General features: G+C 43.5%; 3 protein-coding genes across 3 annotated transcripts; 2 read left to right on the forward strand and 1 right to left on the reverse strand.

The window, feature by feature from the left end:
• Positions 1-8,336: 8,336 nt before the first annotated feature.
• Positions 8,337-10,793, forward strand: LOC124699721. Its single transcript, XM_047231978.1, has 8 exons — positions 8,337-8,617; positions 8,712-8,810; positions 9,049-9,208; positions 9,297-9,476; positions 9,573-9,707; positions 10,034-10,116; positions 10,213-10,306; positions 10,404-10,793. The coding sequence occupies exons 1-8, from the start codon at positions 8,337-8,339 to the stop codon at positions 10,485-10,487; spliced, it is 1,116 nt and encodes a 371-aa protein (XP_047087934.1). The 3' UTR covers positions 10,488-10,793.
• A 1,044-nt stretch (positions 10,794-11,837) lies between these two features.
• On the reverse strand, positions 11,838-17,620 carry LOC124696717. Its single transcript, XM_047229401.1, has 5 exons — positions 17,248-17,620; positions 14,684-16,463; positions 12,409-12,826; positions 11,936-12,212; positions 11,838-11,854 (listed from the first exon to the last, which is right to left on the reverse strand). The coding sequence occupies exons 1-5, from the start codon at positions 17,618-17,620 to the stop codon at positions 11,838-11,840; spliced, it is 2,865 nt and encodes a 954-aa protein (XP_047085357.1).
• Positions 17,621-17,977: 357 nt separating this feature from the next.
• LOC124699722 (protein FAM135B-like) lies at positions 17,978-23,037 on the forward strand. The gene is made up of 14 exons (XM_047231979.1): positions 17,978-18,045; positions 18,399-18,484; positions 19,511-19,665; positions 19,742-19,806; positions 19,927-20,113; positions 20,386-20,649; positions 20,744-20,877; positions 21,151-21,340; positions 21,422-21,481; positions 21,564-21,812; positions 21,895-22,153; positions 22,225-22,430; positions 22,589-22,639; positions 22,747-23,037. The coding sequence occupies exons 1-14, from the start codon at positions 17,978-17,980 to the stop codon at positions 23,035-23,037; spliced, it is 2,265 nt and encodes a 754-aa protein (XP_047087935.1).
• Positions 23,038-24,722: the final 1,685 nt, after the last annotated feature.

A 24,722-nucleotide genomic window follows, 5' to 3' on the forward strand; every position in this document is an offset into this window, starting at 1 on the left:
CAGCTTGGTACAAACCGCTGTCGTATTAGAACTTTGACCTACACTCTCCCATGCCTGCCTCAGTGCTGGATCAAAATCCTCGTGTGACTCCCACATCACCTCGTAGCGAAAAGGGCGCGGCGCCCGTCGTCGGTACTCCTCCCCCTCCAAAAGCAGGAGGATGGGTGAGTGGTCAGAAGTAGCCGTTGTCAGATGCTTGAGAGTCACCAGCGGGTACCTCTCGCTCCAAGAGGGCGAGGCCAGAGCACGGTCTAAGCGTGTCCTGCAAAACCGGCCGCCTGCCACCCTCTTCTCAAAGGTCCAGGGGTTCCTGTATAGCCCAAATCAGCCAATCCGCAAACATCCACTGCTTCCCGGAACGCTTCAATTTGTGTATTGCTCCTTTCATTTACTCCAACGTGCTCATCTCGATGTAGGACCTCATTGAAGTCTCCGATACATAACCATGGGAGTGCTGACGAAGATCGAATGAATTTCAGCATGTCCCATGTCTTGTGCCGCTGCTGGACACATGCCTCCCCATACACACACGTTAGACGCCATGAATCCGTGTTGGGAAGAGAAACGATGGCATCCAAAGTGTACTGGGAGTACGGCAAGATCTCGATCCTTAAATCATTATTCCAGAAAATACCTATACCACCACTACGACCCGGACTGCTAACAGCCAAACTCCGGTCATAACCTAGCGTTCTCGGCAGTCTTTCTACCCGTTGCTTCGGAAGTTGTGTTTCCACGACACAAAGCACTGATACGTCTCAAACGTATCTATAATTTCTTATGTTCCATGCTACTTTTATGATGATACTCACATGTTTTATACACATTATATGTCATTATTATGCATTTTCCGGCACTAACCTATTGACGAGATGCCGAAGAGCCAGTTGCGGTTTTCTGCTGTTTTTGGTTTTAGAAATCCTACAAAGGAAATATTCTCGGAATTGGACGAAATCAACGCCCAGGGTCTTATTTTTCAGAAGCTTCCAGAAGACCGAAAGGATTACGAAGTGGGGCGACGAGGCGCCGCCACACTAGGGCTGCGCGGCCAGGCTAGGGCCCGTGCCGCCCTAGCGTGTGGGGCCCCTGTCAGCCCTCCGACTCCGCCCTTCCGCCCACTTAAAGCCTTCGTCGCGAAAACCCCAGGATCGAGAGCCACGATACGGAAAACCTTCCAGAGACGCCGCCGCCGCCAATCCCATCTCGGGGGATTCAGGAGATCGCCTCCGGCACCCTGCCGGAGAGGGGAATCATCTCCCGGAGGTCTCTTCATCGCCATGATCGCCTCCGGATCGATGTGTGAGTAGTTCACCCCTGGACTATGGGTCCATAGCAGTAGCTAGATGGTTGTCTTCTCCTCATTGTGCTATCATGTTAGATCTTGTGAGCTGCCTATCATGATCAAGATCATCTATTTGTAATGCTACATGTTGTGTTTGTTGGGATCCGATGAATATTGAATACTATGTCAAGTTGATTATCAATCTATCATATATGTTGTTTATGTTCTTGCATGCTCTCCATTGCTAGTAGATGCTCTGGCCAAGTTGATACTTGTGACTCCAAGAGGGAGTATTTATGCTCGATAGTGGGTTCATGCCTCCATTGAATTTGGGACAGTGACAGAAAGTTGTAAGGTTGTGGATGTGCTGTTGCCACTAGGGATAAAACATCGATGCTTTGTCAAAGGATATTTGTGTTGATTACATTACGCACCATACTTAATGCAATTGTCTGTTGTTTGCAACTTAATACTCGGAAGGGGTTCGGATGATAACCTGAAGGTGGACTTTTTAGGCATAGATGCATGCTGGATAGCGGTCTATGTAGTTTGTCGTAATGCCCTGATTAAATCTCATAGTACTCATCATGATATATGTATGTGCATTGTTATGCCTTCTTTATTTGTCCATTGCCCAACTGTAATTTGTTCACCCAACATGCTATTTCTTATCGGAGAGACACCACTAGTGAACTGTGGACCCCGGTCCATTCTTTACATCTGAAATACAATCTACTGCAATTGTTCTTTACTATTCTTCGGAAACAAACATCATCTTCCACACTATACATCTAATCCTTTGTTTACGAGCAAGTCGGTGAGATTGACAACCTCATCTGTTACGTTGGGGCAAAGTACTTTGATTGTGTTGTGCGGGTTCCACGTTGGCGCCGGAATCCCTGGTGTTGCGCCGCACTACACTCCGCCACCAACAACCTTCACGTGTTCCTTGACTCCCTACTGGTTCGATAACCTTGGTTTCTTACCGAGGGAAAACTTGTCGATGTGCATCACACCTTCCTCTTGGGGTTCCCAACGGACGTGTGTCTTGCACGCTATCAAGCACTTTTTCACGGCGCCGTTGTCGGGGAGATCAAGACACGCTGCAAGGGGAGTCTCCCACATCCAATCTCTTTACTTTGTTTTTGTCTTGCTTTACTTTATTTTATTTACTGCTTTGTTTGCTCTTATATCAAAAATACAAAAAAATTAGTTGCCAGATTTACTTTATTTACTGCCTTGTTCTCCATATTAAAAACACAAAAAAATTAGTTACTTGCATTTACTTTATTTTATCATCATGACTAGTCCTGTAGTTGTTACTCTATCACCTGAGGAATCGATCTTCACTTTTAAACAAGGTAGTGAAGAGAATTTTAAAGAAGCTTGGTCTAGAATTTTTAATTCTTATAGTAAAACTGAAACGAAAATGATCCTAAGTTTCCTTCTTAGTAACTTTTATTTTGGGCTTATTCTTCTCTATAGATATGCCTTGGATGCTTTAGTGGGAGGAGATTTCCTTCACTGTGATGGGGATCAAGCTTTTAATTCCATAAAAAAATTGTTTACATCATCTAGCTCCGCTAATAATTTTGATCCATCTCTTGTTTGCATTTATAATAGATTAAACACTCTTGAGACAAATATATCTTGCTTAAAAGAAGGGTATAGTCGGATTCGTGAGCATTTTGATTATGTTCCAATAAATTCTGAACCTTCAATGTGGGACCCTACTATTAAAGTTACTATTGATGGTGCCCGTTGTGATATTATGACTGAATTTTGCCTTATGCCTAAAAGTATTTATGAATCTTTGACACTCTGGGGACTTACTGAAGGTGGAGAAGGAATAACTCTTACTGATAACTCTGTTATAATTCCTAAAGGAATAGCTGAAGGAGTGTTCACAACCCTTCTTGGAAGAACGGTATCCACTGATTATCTCGTTATTGAATGTGTAGGGACAGGACAAATCACACTTGGAAGATCCCTGCTGAAACTCTTGGGAGCAATCATAGATGTGGGGAAAGGCACTCTAAATTCCTCGATACCTGGAGGCGGGCACATATTCCCTAAACCAAAGAGTAAGAATAAGAGTAAGAAAGGTAGGCGCAACGCCCCCGGTAAGAATGTCAATGCTTCATCTCTTGATAACACTTGATTCACACTTTCTGCGCCAAGCTGAAAGGCGTTAAAGAAAAGCGCTTATGGGAGACAACCCATTATTTTACTTCTGCACTTTTATTTTATATTTGTGTCTTGGAAGTTGTTACTACTGTAGCAACCTCTCCTTATCTTTATTTTATTGCATTGTTGTGCCAAGTAAAGTCTTTGATAGTAAAGTCAATACTACATTTGGATTACTGCGCAGGAACAGATTTCTTGCTGTCACGAAATTGAGCCGCCCCTGCTGTAGAAAATTTATAAAAATCTTCCAATTTACGTGCGTGATCCTCAGATATGTACGCAACTTTCATTCAATTTGGGCATTTTCATATGAGCAAGTTAAGTGCCCCTGAAAAATTTGTCTTTACGGACTGTTCTGTTTTGACAGATTCTGCCTTTTATTTTGCATTGCCTGTTTTGCTATGTTTGATGGATTTCTTTGTTCCATTAACTTTCAGTAGCTTTGTGCAATGTCCGGAAGTGTTAAGAATGATTATTTCACCTCTGAATATATGAATTTTCAATTATGCACTAACCCTCTAATGAGTTTGTTTTGAGTTTGGTGTGAAGGAAGTTTTCAAGGGTCAAGAGAGGAGGATGATACAATATGATCAAGAAGAGTGAAAAGTCTAAGCTTGGGGATGCCCCCGTGGTTCATCCCTGCATATTTTAAGAAGACTCAAGCATCGAAGCTTGGGGATGCCCAAGGCATCCCTTCTTCATCGACAACTTATCAGGTCACCTCTAGTGAAACTATATTTTTATTCCGTCACATCTTATGTGCTTTACTTGGAGCGTCTGTTTGTTTTTGTTTTTGTTTTTGTTTGAATAAAATCGGATCCTAGCATTCTTTGTTTGGGAGAGAGACACGCTCCGCTGTTTCGTATGAACACATATGTTCTTAGCTTTATTCTTAATGTTCATGGCGAAGGTTGACACTGCTTCGTTCATTGTTATATGGTTGGAAACAGAAAATGCTGCATGTGGTAAATGGTATAATGTCTTGAATAATTTGATACTTGGCAATTGTTGTGCTCATATACATCATGTTTAAGCTCTTGCATCATGTACTTTGCACCTATTAATGAAGAACTACATAGAGCTTGTTAAAATTTGGTTTGCATGATTGGTCTCTAGAGTTTAGATATTTTCTGGTTAAGGTGTTTGAACAACAAGGAGACGATGTAAAGTCTTATAATGCTTGCAATATGTTCATATGTGAGTCTTGCTGTACCGTTTTATACTTGAGTTTGCTTCAAACAACCTTGCTAGCCTAGCCTTGTATTGAGAGGAATTCTTCTCGTGCATCCAAATCCTTGAGCCAAAAACTATGCCATTTGTGTCCATCATACCTACCTACTACATGGTATTTCTCTGCCATTCCAAAGTAAATTACTTGAGTGCTACCTTTAAAAATTCTATCCTTTGTCTTTGCAATATATAGCTCATGGGAAAATAGCCTTAAAAACTATTGTGGTGAAGAATATGTAGCTATGTATCTTATTTCTTAATAAGTTGCTTGTTGAGCGGTAACCATGTTTACGGGGACGCCATCAACTTTTACACCTTTGCTTGAATATCATGTGAGTTGCTATGCATGTTCGTCTTTTCTGAAGTAAGGGCGATTTTCATGATCAAATGGTTTGAGTATGCATATTGTTAGAGAAGAACATTGGGCCGCTAACTAAAGCCATGATCCATGGTGGAAGTTTTAGTTTGGAAAATTAATCCTCCATCTCTTATGAGAATTTTATCTGTTGTTGAATGCTTATGCATTAAAGAGGAGTCCATTATCTGTTGTCTATGTTGTCCCGGTATGGATGTCTAAGTTGAGAATAATCAAAAGCGAGAAATCCAATGCGAACTTTCTCCTTAGACCTTTGTACAGGCGGCATAGAGGTACCCCTTTGTGACACTTGGTTGAAACATATTCTATGCAATGATAATCAAGGTTAATCCAAGCTAATTAGGACAAGGTGCGAGCACTATTGGTATACTATGCATGAGGCTTGCAACTTATAGGATATCTTATACATAACACATATGATTTATTACTACCGTTGACAAAATTGTTTCTTGTTTTCAAAATGAAAAGCTCTATCACAAATATAGTAATCCATGCTTCCCTCTGCGAAGGGCCTATCTTCTACTTTATTGTTGAGTCAGTTTACCCATTCTTTCTATCTTAGAAGCAAACACTTGTATAAAGCGTAGTGCATTGATTCTTACATGTTTACCTATTGCACTTGTTATATTACTTTGTGTTGACAATTATCCATGAGATAAATATGTTGAAGTTGAAAGCAAGCTGCTGAAACTTATATCTTCCTTTGTGTTGTTTCAAAGCTTTCTACTAAGAATTTATTGCTTTATGAGTAACTCTTATGCAAGTCTTATTGATGCTTGTCTTGAAAGTATTATTCATGAAAAGTCTTTGCTATATGATTCATTTGTTTACTCATTGTCTTCACCATTGCTTCGAATCGCTGCATTCATCTCATATGCTTTACAATAGTATTGATCAAGATTATGATAGCATGTCACTTCAGAAATTATCTTTGTTATCGTTTACCTACTCGAGGGCGAGTAGGAACTAAGCTTAGGGATGCTTGATACGTCTCAAACGTATCTATAATTTCTTATGTTTCATGCTACTTTTATGATGATACTCACATGTTTTATACACATTATATGTCATTATTATGCATTTTCCGGCACTAACCTATTGACGAGATGCCGAAGAGCCGATTCTTTGTTTTCTAGCTGTTTTTGGTTTCAGAAATCCTACAAAGGAAATATTCTCGGAATTGGACGAAATCAACGCCCAGGGTCTTATTTTTCCACGAAGCTTCCAGAAGACCGAAAGGATTACGAAGTGGGGCGACGAGGCGCCGCCACACTAGGGCCGCGCGGCCAGGCTAGGGCCCGCGCCGCCCTAGCGTGTGGGGCCCCTGTCAGCCCTCCGACTCCGCCCTTCCGCCTACTTAAAACCTTCGTCGCGAAAACCCCAGGACCGAGAGCCACGATACGGAAAACCTTCCAGAGACGCCGCCGCCGCCAATCCCATCTCGGGGGATTCAGGAGATCGCCTTCGGCACTCTGCCGAAGAGGGGAATCATCTCCCGGAGGTCTCTTCATCGCCATGATCGCCTCCAGATCGATGTGTGAGTAGTGCACCCCTGGACTATGGGTCCATAGCAGTAGCTAGATGGTTGTCTTCTCCTCATTGTGCTATCATGTTAGATCTTGTGAGCTGCCTATCATGATCAAGATCATCTATTTGTAATGCTACATGTTGTGTTTGTTGGGATCCGATGAATATTGAATACTATATCAAGTTGATTATCAATCTATCATATATGTTGTTTATGTTCTTGCATGCTCTCCGTTGCAAGTAGAGGCTCTGGCCAAGTTGATACTTGTGACTCCAAGAGGGAGTATTTATGCTCGATAGTGGGTTCATGCCTCCATTGAATGTGGGACGATGTGACGAAAGTTGTAAGGTTGTGGATGTCTTGTTGCCACTAGGGATAAAACATCGATGCTTTGTCTAAGGATATTTGTGTTGATTACATTACGCACCATACTTAATGCAATTGTCTGTTGTTTGCAACTTAATACTGGAAGGGGTTCGGATGATAACCTCGAAGGTGGACTTTTTAGGCATAGATGCATGCTTGGATAGCGGTCTATGTACTTTGTCGTAATGCCACGATTAAATCTCATAGTACTCATCATGATATATGTATGTGCATTGTTATGCCTTCTTTATTTGTCAATTGGCCAAGCTGTAATTTGTTCACCCAACATGCTATTTCTTATCGGAGAGACACCACTAGTGAATTGTGGACCCCGGTCCATTCTTTACATACGAAATACAATCTACTGCAATTGTTCTTTACTTGTTCTTCGCAAACAAACATCATCTTCCACACTATACATCTAATCCTTTGTTTACAGCAAGCCGGTGAGATTGACAACCTCACTGTTACGTTGGGGCAAAAGTACTTTGATTGTGTTATGCAGGTTCCACGTTGGCGCCGGAATCCCTGGTGTTCCACCGCACTACACTCCGCCACCAACAACCTTCACGTGTTCCTTGACTCCTACTGGTTCGATAACCTTGGTTTCTTACTGAGGGAAAACTTGCTACTGTACGCATCACACCTTCCTCTTGGGGTTCCCAACGGATGTGTGTCTTGCACGCTATCAAGCACCGAGGGGGCATGTTGTCGCGCAAAATCGCGGAGCTCGTTGATGGTCGCCGCCGTGCCCAAACCGCGACCATTCCAGCTTGAGACACTCATTGCTGAGGGCGGCACTCCTTATTGGAGCCCGCCAAAACATCGGTTGCAATACCCATCAGCTTCGGATTCTCCTTCCACACCATCAACATCTCCACATCCTCCCAGACTTGGTCGCTCCTGGCCCTTGCACTATCCGCCTTCATGGCGTCAGCTCTTCCAGATAGATCGCCTCCTCAAAACCCTAGGCCTATCGCTCCTGCCAAGGCCGGGTAGTTGGGCAGGCCAGCCCCTGGGCCGACCGGAACAGGAGGGACTGGAGAGAGGTGCAGCGATCGATGGAACGATGGACCTTCGGCGGAGAAAAGCGATCACCGCCGGAGTCGCCTGTTCCCTAGTTTCCTAGGTCATCCCTAGAATGTGTGGTGTGTGACAGCCCAAGTTAAAACCACACCGGTCCGCCCTGTAAATTCTTCTAGTGAAGCCCGTTGACTCATATGAGAACGGCAAAAGAAAGTGTTTGACGCCATGCCTGTGGGCTAATACATGTCCAGCCCATATATACTCCGTACATAAGAAAGAAAAAAGTTCACTTTGAAGCATATGAAAGCCCATACCTGGGTCCACCAAGCCCCACCACTATAATGCTCCGCCGCACTCCCCTCCTCCGTGGAGCCCCCTCGCCGGCGGCGTCCTCGTTCCGGCGAGCTTTCCGCTCGGTAGCCTCCGTCGAGGCCATCCTCTCATACTCCCACCCATTCAAGACCTCCTCCTCCTCCGAGGACCAGGAGGGTCCCGCCCACCTCGCGCTCTACAACTACCCCACCTTCGCCGGCGCCTACTCCGCACTCGCCGCCGACCTCTTCCATCGCCGCCTCGGAAGCCGCCTCCTCATTCTCCCCTTCTCCTCCATCGATCCCTTCAGGTCCCATTCTCACTTGGCGCCTCACCATTCCCTCACTCGCTTTGGGTTCTTCTTGGGCCCCGTCCTGACTGTGTTCTTTGAACAATGGAGCCAGAGCGGAAGACTTGAAGGCTGCAGGGTTCCGTTCTTGCTATCTTTTGGATTTTATCGGCCCAAAGAAGTTCGCGTTGGAGCTCTCTCGATTCATCCCCAGGTGCGTACAACAAAGCTACAGAAATCTCAGGATTTCCTTTTTGGTCGGTCAGTTCATCACACTACAAATCTGCAGCTGAAAATTTTCTTTCGTAATCATGGACAAAAGCCAGAACTTCTGATGATCACGAATATTTATTACCGTGCAAGGGCTTGTTCTAACTGATCAACTTATTCTGGAATATATGTACTGATATGATGAAAAACCTCATATGACATGCCATTTCCAATTGATGCAGTGTGGTAGCATTTGACCACCGGCAAAGCACACTAGCAAGGATTCCCCAGTTGGGTCGGTGTCCAACTAATCTTGAGCTCCACATCGACACAACAAAGAGCAGTGCCCGAGCTGCATTCGACTATTTCTCCGAGAAGCTTGCAGGGACAAACCCCGATTCTGTGAGCCGGAGAATCATTTCATGTTTGGGGTTCATCGTATCGGGCTACTTGGGACGCAAGACCATGATGCTGTTCTCTTTTCATGCAGAAGATGTGTGAGAACCTGTTGGACCAACAAGACGAGGAGCGGGTTCTTAATGTTGTCAAATACATAGAGGATGCTGATCTGCGACTATGGGAGCAGCCAAACAGTAGCGAATTTCATACGGCTCTGAGAGAAGAACGTGCAAAGTTAAACTGTGTGACTAATCCTCATGTTTTTGAGCAGGTGAAGGTCTATCCTTTGCAGTCATGGTTGTAAGCTTCTTTTGTGTACCCCTAGCGATGACATGGTCAATGACTGATTTATTGGTACTCCAAACAGCTAGTGCAACTTGATGTTTGCGATCTGCTTGCTAGGGGAAATTCACTTGTGCAGAATCGTCTAGAGGCTGCAAGGAAGCTAATATACAATCCTTTCAAGCTTCATCTCGGAAGAGGGTTATATGGTGAATGCCTAGTAAGTGAAGGCATGCTCTTACATTATTATAGTTATCATTGGTCCCTTTTGATATGCGATATCTGTATAGTTCCTTTCTCAATCCATCATTAAACTATATTTCGAAGTGACCATTTGATTGAGATTACATATGTTGCCCAATCAATTATGCTCCTTCAGTATTGCTGCAGACTTGCTTTCATGTGTGTTGCATGTCCCAGCCTAAAAGTTTGATACTAGATATTGGTCAATAAAGCAAAATCAAGAGTTCTTAGCTCTTAGGTGGTCTGTGTGTAGCTCTGGAAGAAATCTTATGTATGGCATTACATGCTTTATTTTTTTTGTAGGCAATCAGAGCTGATGGGAATGCAATACTGAGCCACGAAATTGGTTTGGAGCTGAGCCAGATGAGTAGTGCTGCCGGATTAAGGTATAAACTCTATGCAAGATCCAAAGCACATGAGCATAGAAATCGTGTGTACGGTTGCTTCAGTGATTTTTCATGAATGCTTTGTTTACTTGGTAGACCAATTGGAGCGGTGGTCTTTTTGCAACGTGGTATGCTTAAGGTCTGCTTGAGGACTGCAGACAATGCAACCAATACATCAGAGGTTGCTAAGGTGCATCGTTTTTTCTGTTTGTTTCTGTAGACCCGCATGGTTTTAGACGTATTTTAGTATTTAGCTGTTTGCACGTTGACACTCTGTTAAAACTTAGGCATATGGTGGAGGTGGAAAGCCAACCTCAAGTTCTTTCGCGCTAAGAATGGACGAGTTCAATGCCTGGACTAGAGAGAACTGATGAACCCACACCTAGAATGCTACTCCCTCCGGACAGATTTAATTGCCGCGAGCTGAGCACAGTAAAACAACTAGTACCTACGTACGAACGTCGCGTCGATTAAATAAGACCAGAGAGAGTAGAAGGCAACCTGTGATACTATCGTATGATGGCAGAGCTGTCGGGACAACGATACAGAGCTGTCGGGAGAACGGTACAGGGACAAGACAGTTAAGCGTGAAGATGCTTAAGCCTGAATCTGTTTACGATGATATATTGATGCGAAGAGTATCGCAGCACCCTTGTCAGGAACTAGTATGGGTATGGAATAGTATTCCACCTATGTTGTTATGTTGTAGTTGGTAGGTATATATTAGCTTACCCTTGTATTACCTTTTATTTAGTTCTTGCAATTTATCAATTTTTTTTTACCGAATTCCTCTCAAATCTATGTTCTTAGTGATCCTCTTTCGTCAGCGATCCATCGGGGTCGCGAGTTCCATCCATCGGACTGCTCCCTCGCTTCCCTCCCTCGTTACACCGGCGGCTTCTCCGTCTTCCTACTCGTCTCTGCGAGCCGATTCGCAAGTCCCCACACTCCCTACCCCAAAATCGAACACCTTCCCCCGTGTGGTTGCAAAGCACCAGGGTACGTCCCTGCAGCTTTACTCCCGTCGTCGCCTATCTACCTCCTCCTTTTCCCGGCGGCTACTACACCTCCCCCTTCCCCTGCTTCTACGGCAGCCCAACCTACGCCGGCACCTACCCCTACCCACCTCTCGCCTCCGTGTACACGTCCACATACGGCTTCTCCCCAAATTGGTCAACTTGGCCACAGCCTGCTCCAGACTTGCCTCCTTCCACCGCCCCATCCACCTTCTCCTCCGCCACCACAACCTCCACCACATGCGCATGTAAGCCTGATTTTCCCCCACCGCCACCACTCCTACCCTCGCGCCAACCACTACAAATCAAGAGCACCCCCCAACCCCAGAGCCGCCACACTCCAAACCTCCTCTCCTCATCCAAGGTCGCCTTCTACAACTCCACGCATCGTTGCCCCAACTCCTCGACAGAGGACAACCCTGGGTGAAGTGAAGAAGCACAGGTGATCCTATGCAGCACTACACGTGTTCCTGATTGTGTAATCAGATATGCTTCACCAAACCCTATACATACACATGCCATGGACATCATACGAGTGGGTTTAGTCCTCCAAGGCCTGTTAGAGCTCTCTTCAATCTACTCATGGCTAGATCGATCGGTTTCGGGCCAAATAGGAAGAAACTAAATCTTTCACCTCTGGAAACCAAATTATAGAGATTATTATCAAAGAGTTCTACATCTATTTATACTTTTAGCAACGGATAATTACACGAGGCAACCACCTGATGTATACCAGAAACGTGTTAAAAATGAAAAATAAATGAGAGAACATGGAATCAGAAAGATCAACTTCGGCATTATACTTTCAAAGCACCACTTCAGATTTGACATGCTTGGACGTAGGGCGCCAACACTGACGATAACCTCTGTCATTTCGAGAGCAATCCACGGTGGTATTTCTTGGTGGTTTCCCACCGAGCCTGTCAATGTCATGATCTCTCCTCCTAGAGCCATCGTCCTTGCTGGTGTTCCACGAAGCAAGAATTTCGAAGAGTGAACTCCGGGATGGATCTTTTCCTGCTTGTTGGCTTTCCGTATGATTTTCATCCTCAGAAAAATCAGCATCCGAATATTTCCCCACTTGTTCCTTTGCCAAATGGTTTTCATCATCGGAAAATTCGGCATCCGAATCCTGTCCTGCTTGTTGGCTTGCTGTATGATTTTCTTCCGCGTAAAATTTGGCATCCGGATATTTTCCAGCTTTTTGACCTGACAAGTGATTTTCATCATCTGAAAATTCATCGTCTGAAGGTGTAGGAGGTTGATAGCGCGCCACTTTATCAATTCCTGGATGAGGTTCAACAACGCTGGATATAGGGCCAAGTTCTTCCCAGTCAAAGTTATTACCTTGGTTTTCATTGTCCTTGTAGCTTGCCTGGCCCTTCCCGTTTCTTGCAGCTAACAATTGGGACAACTTGCCTGATATGGCTGTGCTTCTGTCACGTACAGAGTTACACTGCTCCAATGGTCTTCCATTTGTAATAGGAGGACTTGTCCCTTCCATTGTACCGGAATGAAATGGAGCACATTTTCCTCTCGGAGGTAGTGTAAGTTGGAAATGAAAAGTTTCTGAACGACATTCTTTGATCCATTTCTTTTCAGAGATTAACATATGTACTAACTGATGTATATTTTTCTCATCAAGGCCTTTGAGAAGCCAACAACCGTTCTGTAGTCCATGTGCCAACTCCTCCCTACAAAAAAGAAGCAAACGGTCAACCGATGATTTAACATTACATTTCAGACGAGTACTAGTCCAACATAGGATGAGAATTGCATGAAATGAAATAATGGTACTGCAGCTCGGTGAATAGAATACGTTTTGGTTTAGGACTGCATGTGTTTCACAAGCATATGTATATATCATACCCAGTTTAGGAAATATCATCCATATTTGATTTGTGTCAATAAAGAACGACATGAAATCATGAACACAGACGACAAAAGTGTAACTCTAAAGGAAAGGAAAGTAACTATGTAATAAATTGGTTTTTTATCTGCATGGCCCAGCGTCATCACCAGGCTACACCATGCAATTTCGTATTACTTTGGTGCTCTCACAGGTGATAAGTTTCTGCAAGCGCTTATGGGCAAAACATTTGCTTGCAATATAGTATAATGGATCACCCACTCAAAATCACACTGCAATGTTTGTCCCCCTAGATGTGACAACGACAATGCAGCTTATTGGTTACTAGTAATCAGGATATTCGGACTAATGCACATCGATCTCCTAAGAAGTTGAAGAATTTTGGAAGGGGGTGTAGATGGCAACTGAGGAAGTGAAATTTGGATACATGTGGAAGGTAGGAAATGGTAAATCTAATAGATTTTAAGAGGACATCTGGTTTGGCAATACACCCCTAGCCCCCCAATTTTTTGACATTTATTTTATAGTCAACCAACAAACAAAAACCATTGCCGATCTCTTGGATGGCTATCAGCTTCGATGCACTTTTAGGAGAACTTTTACAGAAGATTTGATGAAATAATGGTATGAGATTTTAGCTATAGCTAGCTCTATTACTTTTATTGTCCAAGAAGATCTTATGATTTGCCCTTATGAATCCAATGGGGTCTATTCATCCAAATCTTTATATGCTATCATTAACTTTAGAGGAGTGAAGCCAATTTATTTACCTGCAGTTTGGAGTTTGAAAATCCCTCCTATAGTTCAAATTTTCCTTTGGCTTCTCTCTCAGAATAAGGTTTTGACTAGAGATAACTTGAGGAAGAGAGGAATTCCTAAACCTCTAGAATGTAGCTTGTGTAGAGAAATAGAATCTGTTTCACATGTTCTTTGATTGCATTGTATCTGAACTGCTCTGGAAGGATGTGTTCAAAATCTTTTATGTGATGATCTCTGATTGATGGGATGAAGCCTGTTTGCTATGGTTTTCTGTTGGCTGTCGAGGTGTTAAGCATGTGCTTTAAAAACTTCGTAGTCTTGTTTTGGTCTAGGCTGGGCTTGGGATGGTTTCGCCTGCGGCGCATCCCTTTCCCTCCCTTTCGGCTTGCAGTTACTTCTAGCGTGAAAAGAAAACTCAAGGTCTTTGTGTTTCCTGGTTTATCTGTAAGATACAAAACGTTATGGTTTGCCTTTTCAATGAAAAAGGGATCCGGGGAGCGGCCCCTGTTCATCTAAAAAATTGTTGGAGGATGAAAAAAGGGATTAGCTCAGGTTTTTGAAAAAGAATCTACTGACTATGATGAAAACACTACTACCATGCACCTTATGCATGGTACCATGAGTGTAAGATAAAGTGTCAGCATTTTCTTGAAAATTGCACAATATCCCAAGAGGTACCATGGGATCAGCTTAAGAACAAAATCGTGGCCTTATAGGTTTCAGAACATCAAGCTACTGTTCTCATCTTAGTTATACATTTACAACTGGTTCTTTACCAAAGAGCTATTGCAAGTTTGTAACTCCAGGTTAAATTATCTGAGATCTCGTAATATTTACTACTTGTAGAATTTGAGGCCAATGTTCCCAACATATATGCTGGAAGATATAAGAAATGAAGGAAGAAGCCTGAAAGATAGATTACCTTGCCTTTGCTTCTGAAACAAGTTCTGATCCATGAGGGGTTAACAAATATTCTTCTAGTGCATCCCAGAAGAAAGATTTTTCAAACATTTCAACTCCTACTTGCGCCCCCCTTGCACAGTCAGCTATCTTAACAGATGCAGATCCTTTCTCCGAGTCTATCCTTGTTCCATCAGTGGCATCTGTATGATTTCTATTATCTTGTTTATCAGATTTTCCAGATGACCACCAGCTTGCTGCCCAGCTAAATATTCCTTTGTTGCTTTCTCCAAAACCTTGTATCTTTGCAGCTTCGCTGATGTCGACTGTTTTGTTAGAGTAATTCTTTGTATTCACAAAATTCCCCTTGGCATCTAATTCAAAACAGTTATTAGAAGGGTCATTTGACAAACTAGGGCTAACTGCTGAATTGTTAGCAAGACCTTTCCCATCAGGAGTTGTTGCATCATTGAACCCTTTAGAAAAAGTAGCATCATTACACGGATAGACCTGCGGCTTAGTGGGGTTAGGACCATTCCATAGAATCTGAATCCTTTCAAATAGCCCCTTTTTACTAATAGTACCTTGCAGCCCTGAAGAGGGAGTTCCAGCAGCGATCACCGTATCAGCTTCCATATGGCAGGCAGGTGCTTCTGCGGGCTTAATAAAATCTATGGGTGGAGATTTCCTTCGATCTCTAGAAAACGGATCAAACAGGGAAGATGGAGCATCAATTACCAGACTTTTCTGTTGTTTCGGAGGTAATATATCTGATGGAGAACTTGGGGCATTAGATAATGGTGACTTGCCATTCTTCATCTCAATGAAGCGCTTTCCATTATCATTACTTTGAGCAGAACTCATTCTTTTGAAGTTCTTCCCATTAACTACAGCAGGTCGACTATCACCTGGTAGAGGATCTATAAATTTGACATAATAAGGAATAGATTGGAGCAGATCAGAGAAGTTTTTGAAGCCTAATAATCGATTATCCACAACCCCCTTCCTTTGAAGTTCTGACAGAAGATCTTCAAGATTGACCCCTTCAGGATAATAGTTCAGTACTATCCTAATCATGTTGGCCACATATCCAGGGACTGTAGGTGGCTTCTCTGGCTCCTTGGTCTGCAATGGTACATTCATGGAGTGCTTTGATTCTGCTTGCAGGAAGGGGTCATCACCCACACGAATCTTCTTTAGTTCTGCAGATAATATATCTGATGTAGAAGGCGGAACATTAGATGGCTTCTCATTCTTAGTCTCAATGAAGCGTTTTCCCTCACCATTACTTTGTCCAGAATTCAGCCTTGTAAAACTTTTTTCACCAACTACAGCAGGTTGACTATCACCTGGTACAGAATCTATAACCTTGAAATAATCAGGCCCGCTGACTTCAGATTTGGGGACTATAGGTGGCTTCTCCAGCTTCTTTGTATGCAATGGTACATTCATGGATTGCTCTGGTTCTGCATTCAGGAAGGGGTCATCAAGAGCTCCCCTGTAGTGACCATACCAAGAGCCAGACAAACCATCAGGTGGATGGTTAAAATGTTTCCGGGAAAACCCAACCCCTTCAATTAAAGCATCCCACGGCCACATAATTGTTGCTGCACTGCACATAACACTGGGCTCAGTATTAGGGCAGGCTAGCAGCACATTATAGTTGCTCATCCGAAGGCGATGCAGAATATTTGCGAAGTGCTTATCTCCAGATATAAGGAAGAAATGGGCTGGTGGAGGGTTCTGAGCAATCCAATAGACAAGATCAGCCATGAGTGATCTGTCAGAACCAGGCTTTCCACCTAGACAAGTCAATTGCATCATTAGTACTATGAGACCAAACAGCAGCAGAAGATAACTATCTAAGTGAAACATATGCATTAAGAGTAATTCACAAGTGAGTTCTATTTAACTTGAAGTGACAAAAGTAGAGTTGTAGATTAGAAGTACTCAGAGACTAGATGTGAGTTCGAATCCAGTAATTTGCACTTGCCAAAATAGCGCTAGCATCACAATGGTAAACAAGCGAGTAGGCTTCCCTACACTGTCCATCCACTTATTTACCAGTGGTGTGGGGTTACAAAAAATCTCCTGACAAATATTTGTTTAAAAAGCCATTTCGTTACATGCCGCACACATATGCATTATTGCCTACATTTTTTCTTTCCTTTTTTTAGTGATCTCAAGTCCTCAACTTATAGAAACTTGAAGAAGGGATGGAAATCTAAGGTCAATTGAAATGATCCCTCCACAATGATATGTTGGTAAGTGGTAACAATTGAGGTGCGCTTAGGGCATATGCAGTAACAATATCCGGTAAATACGGAACAAAGAGTCATCTAGAATTTGCTTCCATTTTCAGCATTCATGCACAAAACATTGCAACTTCTTGCAAAAAATCCAATCCCATAATATCCCAGTACCCCGCCCTGCCAAACTGCATGCAACCTAGACAACCAGAAGCATATTGACAAACGAACATTTCTGCAGTGCATTCTGAGGCATGAAGTGATAGATATCGTTCCCCAATTCGTGGGGTACAAAAACAAAAAAAAAGTAAATGGTGGCGTAGGTGGAGGACGCAACTGGGGGGGACGTGCGAGAACGCGACGCCGGTAGCCGCGAGGACCTCCTGGACGCTGCGGCGGAGCGTGAAGACATCGCCGAAGGCGGTGATCTCGACGGGCCCTCGGATGCCGGCGGCGCGCAGCGCCGCCGTGATGCGCGGGGCCACGCGGCAGGGGTTAGCGCCGGGCGGAAGCTGGCACATCTGGAAGTCCCACCACACCGACACCTTCACCGCCTTGCTCTCCTCCTGCTGCTGCGGATGCCCACTCCACCGCTCGCCGCCGCCGCCATAGGACGCGCCCCCGCCGGCGGCGTGCGAGCAGAGGCTCCGAACAGCCTGTACACGTACGAGAAGGAAGGGGTAGCCGCGGCGCACGAGCGCTCGGGACATGGTCGCGAACGGCAGCGTCGCTCGCCGTGTCGACGACCGACGGCGAGCAGGGCGAGGCAGCGGCGGTGGCGCTGGGGTTTCTCCAGGGCTTATGGCAGATGGCAAGTTCTCGGTGGGCTTTTGATTGCTTAGGCCGAAACATGGGCCGGGCCTATGGGCTCAGTTTGGCCTGCTCAACGAGGATCTGAAGGCCCATTGCGACGAAAGCCCAGGAACGAGCGAGTAAAGAGGCTGGCTCCGGACAGGGCGCTGTCCGCAGAGAGCGGCAGGGCGATTTCACCGGCGTTGGTATTGGTAGCGGGTGCGCGACGCCGCGAGCCCGATCCTTCTCCGGCGGTCCGGCCGCCGCCTGGCGCGATGGAGACGGCGCACGAGGTGGCCATCTACATTGACCGCTTCCACAACCTCGACTTGTTCCACCAAGGGTAACGATCTGTACATTTTCCTTCCTTCCATTGGTGTCTGTTCTTTTGTTGATTCTCGAATAGCCGCATGAATTTCGCTGGGCCTTTTTCGGGTAGTTGGCATGCGATCTTTCTTCAGATCAAGGATAAATTCCCGTGGCCATTTCTATGCGGAATTTGACTGCTTGGTTGTTTTATTTTACCTTTGTTTCTTTGCGGGGAACCTGCTTGGTAATTTTACACTAGTACAAATTTTGTTCCTCTGTCCATTTTTTCTGATAAATATTTGTGCAAAAATCCGTCCCTTTTGCCTATCATGTGGACGCTGTGAAATTTGATTCTTTCTTACGATGTTCGCTTGTGTGTGCGTGCAGATGGTACCGCATGAAGATTAGTGCAGCGTGGGAGCAGGACGACGGCAGGGCACCCGTGACGCCGGCCAGGGTTGCCCAATATGAAGGTTCTTACATCTCATCACCCGGAAAACGAAAATTCAGTCTCCATTTACATTTCTTGCGTGATCATTTTTTCAATGATCTGGAGCTGCGTGTGTGGGTGGAATTGAATATCTAATTGGTTGCCTTAACGATATATCTGTCAAGTCCGTAATGAGTTTGCGTATCGCGCCGATCCCAGTATTTGATGCGATCTATTGGAAGATTTTGGTTTGGGATTGTTAATATCCAATATTTAGCATGACTATCATAGGAAGTATGTTATGTAAATTTGGGGGGCGGGAGGGGGGATTCCGAACGCATGTTTTGCATGATTGTTCTGCAATCCTGTGCTTTTATTGGTAAGCAGTCTCAGATTATTATATTACTACTCCCTCCGATCATATAAAGTCAAACTTTGCAAAGTTTGACCAAATGTATAGGAAAAAGTATCAACATGTACACTATATAATCAGTATTATATTATTAGAATAAAATAAAATATATTTTCATATTATATGAATTTGGTATGATGGGGTTTATTTTTTGTTGTTGCATATTTAGTCAAACTTCAGAAATCTTTACTTTGACTAAACCCAGAACGCATGGTAAAAACAGAGCGAGTATGACCAACATGCTAGACAACCAACAAAAGTAAAAGTGCTTGTGCATATCTGATTATTTGCCATATGAAAGCCATTCTCTATTCTTTTCTAGTATATCTTGAATAAAATTAATTCATAATTGGTTTAGATCTTCATTTGCTTTGGTTAGTTTAGGCAGCTTTGGTTTGTTCAGTTCTGGTCGATGCGACAGTTGTGGTTTTGTAATCTTGTGTTATTGGTGTTTATCCTAGTACAATTGACACATTTTGATGCGGGCCCAAGAAAAAGAAAAATTTAGAATGCAAAAACATATCTTGTTGGCAAATAGTTTAATACAGCAAAGTGGTAGGTGAATTTTCCATGCTGGTACATTTCTGTTGTTAAGTATCCTTTGAAATTGTCAACATTTTGTCTAACAGATAATGACATGGTAGGTTGATTGTGCAGCTACTGATATTGGTGCAAAGCGTGCATTTGGCTCTTGGAAAATAGATGATGTTGACAACAGCTTCTACACACAGCCATTTAGAATCAAATACGCTAGACAAGATATTTATCTATCACTTATGGTTTCTTTCTACATACCGAACAGTGAAGATGAGGTTGGGTTTTACAAAGTCCTATTTTTCATGTCAATCATGTTTTGTATAGCGTCATCTGAACAGTTGTCTATTCTAGGGTCCAGCAACTTCTTCAGTTATATTGAAGTTTGAGCTACTATATGTTCCAACATTGGGGAACAGGTGAGTGTGTATTTTATTTCCATTTTTTTGATCTTGTTTTGCATGCTCTCATATGTTCTTCATTGTAGAGTACATGGTTGACTTCGTCAATACTGAAACATGTTCTTTCCTGTATTACAGGATAGAAACTGAAGATCCAAGTGACAAATATGTGGCCCCTGTGCATGAGTTTAGGATCCCACATAGGGCACTCCTGGGTTTGCACACATATTGTCCTGTCCATTTTGACGCTTTCCACCCTGTGCTTGTTGAACTGAGCATACATATAGTGTACCTGAAAGCTGGTGTGACTAAATCGTCACTGAAGGTACACAGGTTTGTGATGCTTTAGCTTTATTATTCTTAAATACTTCTTATCTTCCAGAAAGCAAATATCCGCTTTCTCCTTTTTTATTCTAAAATAATGAAGTACATATCCGAATTTATATGCTAATTATAAATGCATTAAGAATAGGTTGCAGTACATAAGCTTATACTTATGCCAGGCAATAGGCATATCATGCCCCTGAATAAAATTCTTTTTTCAATCACTTGTCCTCTCATTAAATTGGTGGGTAAAATGTATCAGTTAATTTGCAGTCATTCGAGCAAGGTTCAGCCTTGAAGTCATATGATATTGTAAAGGCATTATTAACTTCTAGAGAACTGTTGCTCGAGGAAGTGAAGACGATCAGTAATGCTATTGGTAAGAATCTTGAAGATGTGGATGGTACTGATTTGACTCTTGGTAAATACGAGTCAGTTAACGCAACAAAGTCAAGCTTTCCTAATTATACTAACGGGCTCCCTGTAATCCCAAAGTATATTGGCCGGCGGATTGGCATTTTACAAGATCTTCTAGAGGTACTTCATTTTCTCTGTTAACAAGTGAACTACTGCCAAAGTTACAGTATGATAACTTTTCTGATCGGATACATTCTCTTCCAAGTTATTTCAGATATCTGATGATGTGGTTCAGAGCACTAGCGATGTTATGCTTTACACTCTTTCCAAGGAAGAATTGTTAGAATTATTTGAAACTGTGAGCAACCAACTTACTATCATATGGAATGGATTTCTGAAATTTCATAGGTGAGGTTAATTATTTTCTTTGTGTTACTTCGTAAGATGGGTATTTTCCATTTCTTTGATGTGTTAGCACTTAAAACATGGTTACATGGGAGAGCTTCCTCCCTTAACTATACGTTGTTAGAAAGAAATGAAGCACCCTGTGGAGGCTGCCTCCCACGTGGGTGGGTGAGCTCATGGGCGTGTGCTCTAACCAACCAGCGCCACTATTTGCTAACATTTTGGAGTATTTCATGGAACATGGTATTCAGCCAAATTATGGTTGGTCTGCTGCAGGTCAAATAAAATGAAGATATTGGATTACTTGCATGATATTTGGGATGTTGATCGGAAATCTGAATGGTCAATATGGATTGTTCATTCCAAAATTGAGATTCCACATCGCTACATGCACAGTGTGTCTGAAAGTTCATCTCCTCGCCATTCACTTCGGAGGGCTTCCAGTTCAAAGAAGCTCCATCATGATGTAATTGCCTTCTCTCAAATGTTTACAATGAAGTATGTGTGATTCTCTTGCCAGTGTTTTACAGTTCCATATATTTTGTAGCCTGTACAAAATGCCTCTTCACGAGCTGAACTCCATAGAAAAAGTATTGCACAAATGAAGGTCAGTCTTTAAATAAGTATTGGAATAATTTATAAGTGCTATCTTGCTCGGCGAGAGGAGACTAATGCGAAGTCCACTGCAGATTAACGCACGGTCTGTTCAAGATATGCATATTTATGCTAATCCTTCGCGTGTTCCTGTTGTTCTTATAGAACAACATGTTATGATCGTTCCGCAACATGGTTCTAGCAAGGATTTGTTGGCAAATGCTCAAGATCCAAATAACATTGTGCCATCTAACCTACAAGAAGATTCTGTAACGGGGAATCCTAGTGGTGGTAAAAACAGTGGACACGTCTTACGAGCTGTCATTTTTGTGCATGGATTTCAAGTAAGTTTTTTTGGACTGGTGCATCGATTTGGATCTTCCTGGTACACATTTAATTGGAAATTTTGCTTATGTCAAAAAACAGGGGCATCATCTGGATCTTTGTCTTATTCGAAATCAATGGCTTTTGCGTGATCCTGGAGCTGAGTGCCTATTGTCTGAGACAAATGAAGATAGAACGTATGGAGATTTTAAAGAAATGGGTAAAAGGCTTGCTAGTGAAGTACTCTCGTTCCTGAAAAATAAACTGGACAAGTATTCGAGACACGGAGGATGCAAAGAGTTGAAGCTTAGTTTTGTCGGTCACTCCATTGGGAACATCATCATCAGAAGTGCCCTATCAGGTATTTTCAACCTGACATTTCTTCCAACCAACCCGTGTGCATGTGACTAATCAGTTACTTCCATTCAACAGAACCCAAATTGCAGCCATTTTTAAAGAACCTCTACACATACATGTCGATATCAGGGCCTCACTTAGGTTATTGGTATAGCTCAAATTCTTTGTTCAACTCCGGCCTCTGGCTTATGAAAAGGCTCAAGGGACTGCAATGCATGCATCAGCTCACTTTCACTGATGAACAAGACCCCCAGAATACATTCTTTTATAGGCTTTGCAAGGTATATTCGTTAAATATATGTTCTTCATGGTGGAATGTCTTGCCAACCCGAATATTCAGCATGGCATGGACTTGTATGAGATGTTTTCTACAGTTAGAAGTAGAACGAGGATCATATGCCATCCTCGTGTATGCACTTACTTTTGTGTATTTTTTCAGCTCAAGACACTGGAAAACTTCAAAAACATCATTTTGGTATCTTCACCACAGGTACTTAATATGACTAGCATGCTCTTTCTTTGGAATGCCCAACTAGCCATTCCGTTAAAGGACCAGCAAGTTTACTCGTAAATCTTATCACAATCGTGTTGTGCTAGGATGGTTACGTCCCGTATCATTCAGCGAGAATCGACCTCTGCCCGGCCTCGTCGACAGATAGCTCGAAGAAGGGCCAAGTGTTCACCGAAATGCTTAACAACTGCCTGGACCAGATCCGGGCGCCCACCTCGGAGGAGCGGGTGTTCATGCGCTGTGATGTGAGCTTTGACCAGTCCGCGCAACGACGGGACCTCAACTCCATGGTCGGTAGGGCTGCACACGTGGAGTTCCTGGAGAATGACATGTACGCCAGGTTCATCATGTGGTCCTTTCCGGAATTGTTCCAGTGATGAATGAGGAGGCACCGTAGACTGGGAACTGAGAATCATGCACCGACCATGACCATGTGCATGAATAGAGTTTGGCACTATAAGTTTCTCTGTCGGTGTCATGGATTTGACTCTAACAGTTTGTGATAGAAACTGGCAAGAAGAAGCCTATTTTACATAGCTGTGATGGATGTGAACCGGTGGATGCATAGCCAGAGGGCGCCACCTCAATTTTGTAAAGAAAAGATTACATTCACATACTCAAATGACGCAGAGTACGTAATAGTTGACATCTGATGGAAATGCAAGATGTTCTGTATTGGTGGGAGTACATATTCTTAAGAAAGTGGCTGATAGGCTTCTGGGCGTAGAGACAGTGGCGCTACATTAAGCAGCCCAGATTGCAATCCAAATGGTCGTCGGCCTGGTTCCTCAGCGACGGGTGTTCAGATGAATTCCTAGTTTCTGACTAAGAATATATATACAATAGGGCATATATGTCTCATTCCTTAGTAATTACAATTTCCATTTTCAAAAAATAGTAATTTAATCTTTCTAATTAATGACAACACTTCTACCTCATACTACAGAATATATATACATTCCGAACACCTAGGTATCCAGATCCCTACTTGCTATGAGGAAATTGATTGGCCCAGATAATTTGGTGAAAATGTATTTAGCTATAAGTGGCGGTCGAGATCGAGTGGATTTCCTCCTCGGCCATCTTGGCTTGGAGCCAGATATCCAACTGATTCAGTCGGCACCACTGCAAACCATATATAAACTCACCAACTAATGCTCCTGAGATCAATCGATCTGGGGAAGTGGTTCCCTCTCCCTGCACTCATTGGGTGACATGGACATGGATGCTGAGCTGGCCAATGGCAGTGTGGATTCGCAGCATATGCTCGTCCAAGTGGAAAATGAGATCGTCGCCAATAGGAATGGCGGTATCTTCATGTACAGGAGCTATTGCTGGTGTTGCTGCTGTTGTTGTTGCATGGAGGTTTACCTTTATGATCACGAGAGGAGAGCCAATTGGCACCGCAACTACTGATCGAGCCAGCGGGACGATGGAGCCAGAAGAGGAGGGGGCGAGCTCCACCATCTCGTCGGCTCCACGGTCGAAGAGAACCACGTTATCCTCGTCTCGGAACTGTGGGATGTGCGCGAAGATTTTGCCATAGATGTGGGTGGTGCTGGTAGCAGCAAGGTTGACATGAACGGTGGCCTCCACGGCGTAGCTTAACATCACGGACGTCACAACGATGTTGCCGTTGTGTGTGGTGATGCTAGACTCAACCACGGCATCCATGTCGTCTAGGTCGCACTCCCAGAGCGTGGCTCCATCGACATCGTCAGAGGAGCCGGGGAGATCGACTTTCACGGCGAAGCTCCCTCCATCGGCTGAGATGGCTCTGTATGGTCCCGTGAGTACCAAATCTGTAAAAGCCTGCATATAATTCATAGCGATCAGTGTGTGCGATTTTTTCCTTGCTAGTTTAAAAAGTTCAAATGACCGAGATTTAATATTCCAGGCAATTTCTGTGAAACATCGGCTAGATAGACTAGACCCCTTGCGCGAACCCTTGAAATTTGATTCAGAACTTGTAAAGATTGCATGTAATATGCCAGCATCGATATCTATAACACATACCTCAGGGTTGCTGATGCGAGCACGTCCTCGTTCTTGATCGTTTTCG

The sequence above is a fragment of the Lolium rigidum genome, chromosome 3 (assembly GCF_022539505.1).
Source record: "Lolium rigidum isolate FL_2022 chromosome 3, APGP_CSIRO_Lrig_0.1, whole genome shotgun sequence".
Lineage (NCBI taxonomy): Eukaryota > Viridiplantae > Streptophyta > Magnoliopsida > Poales > Poaceae > Lolium > Lolium rigidum.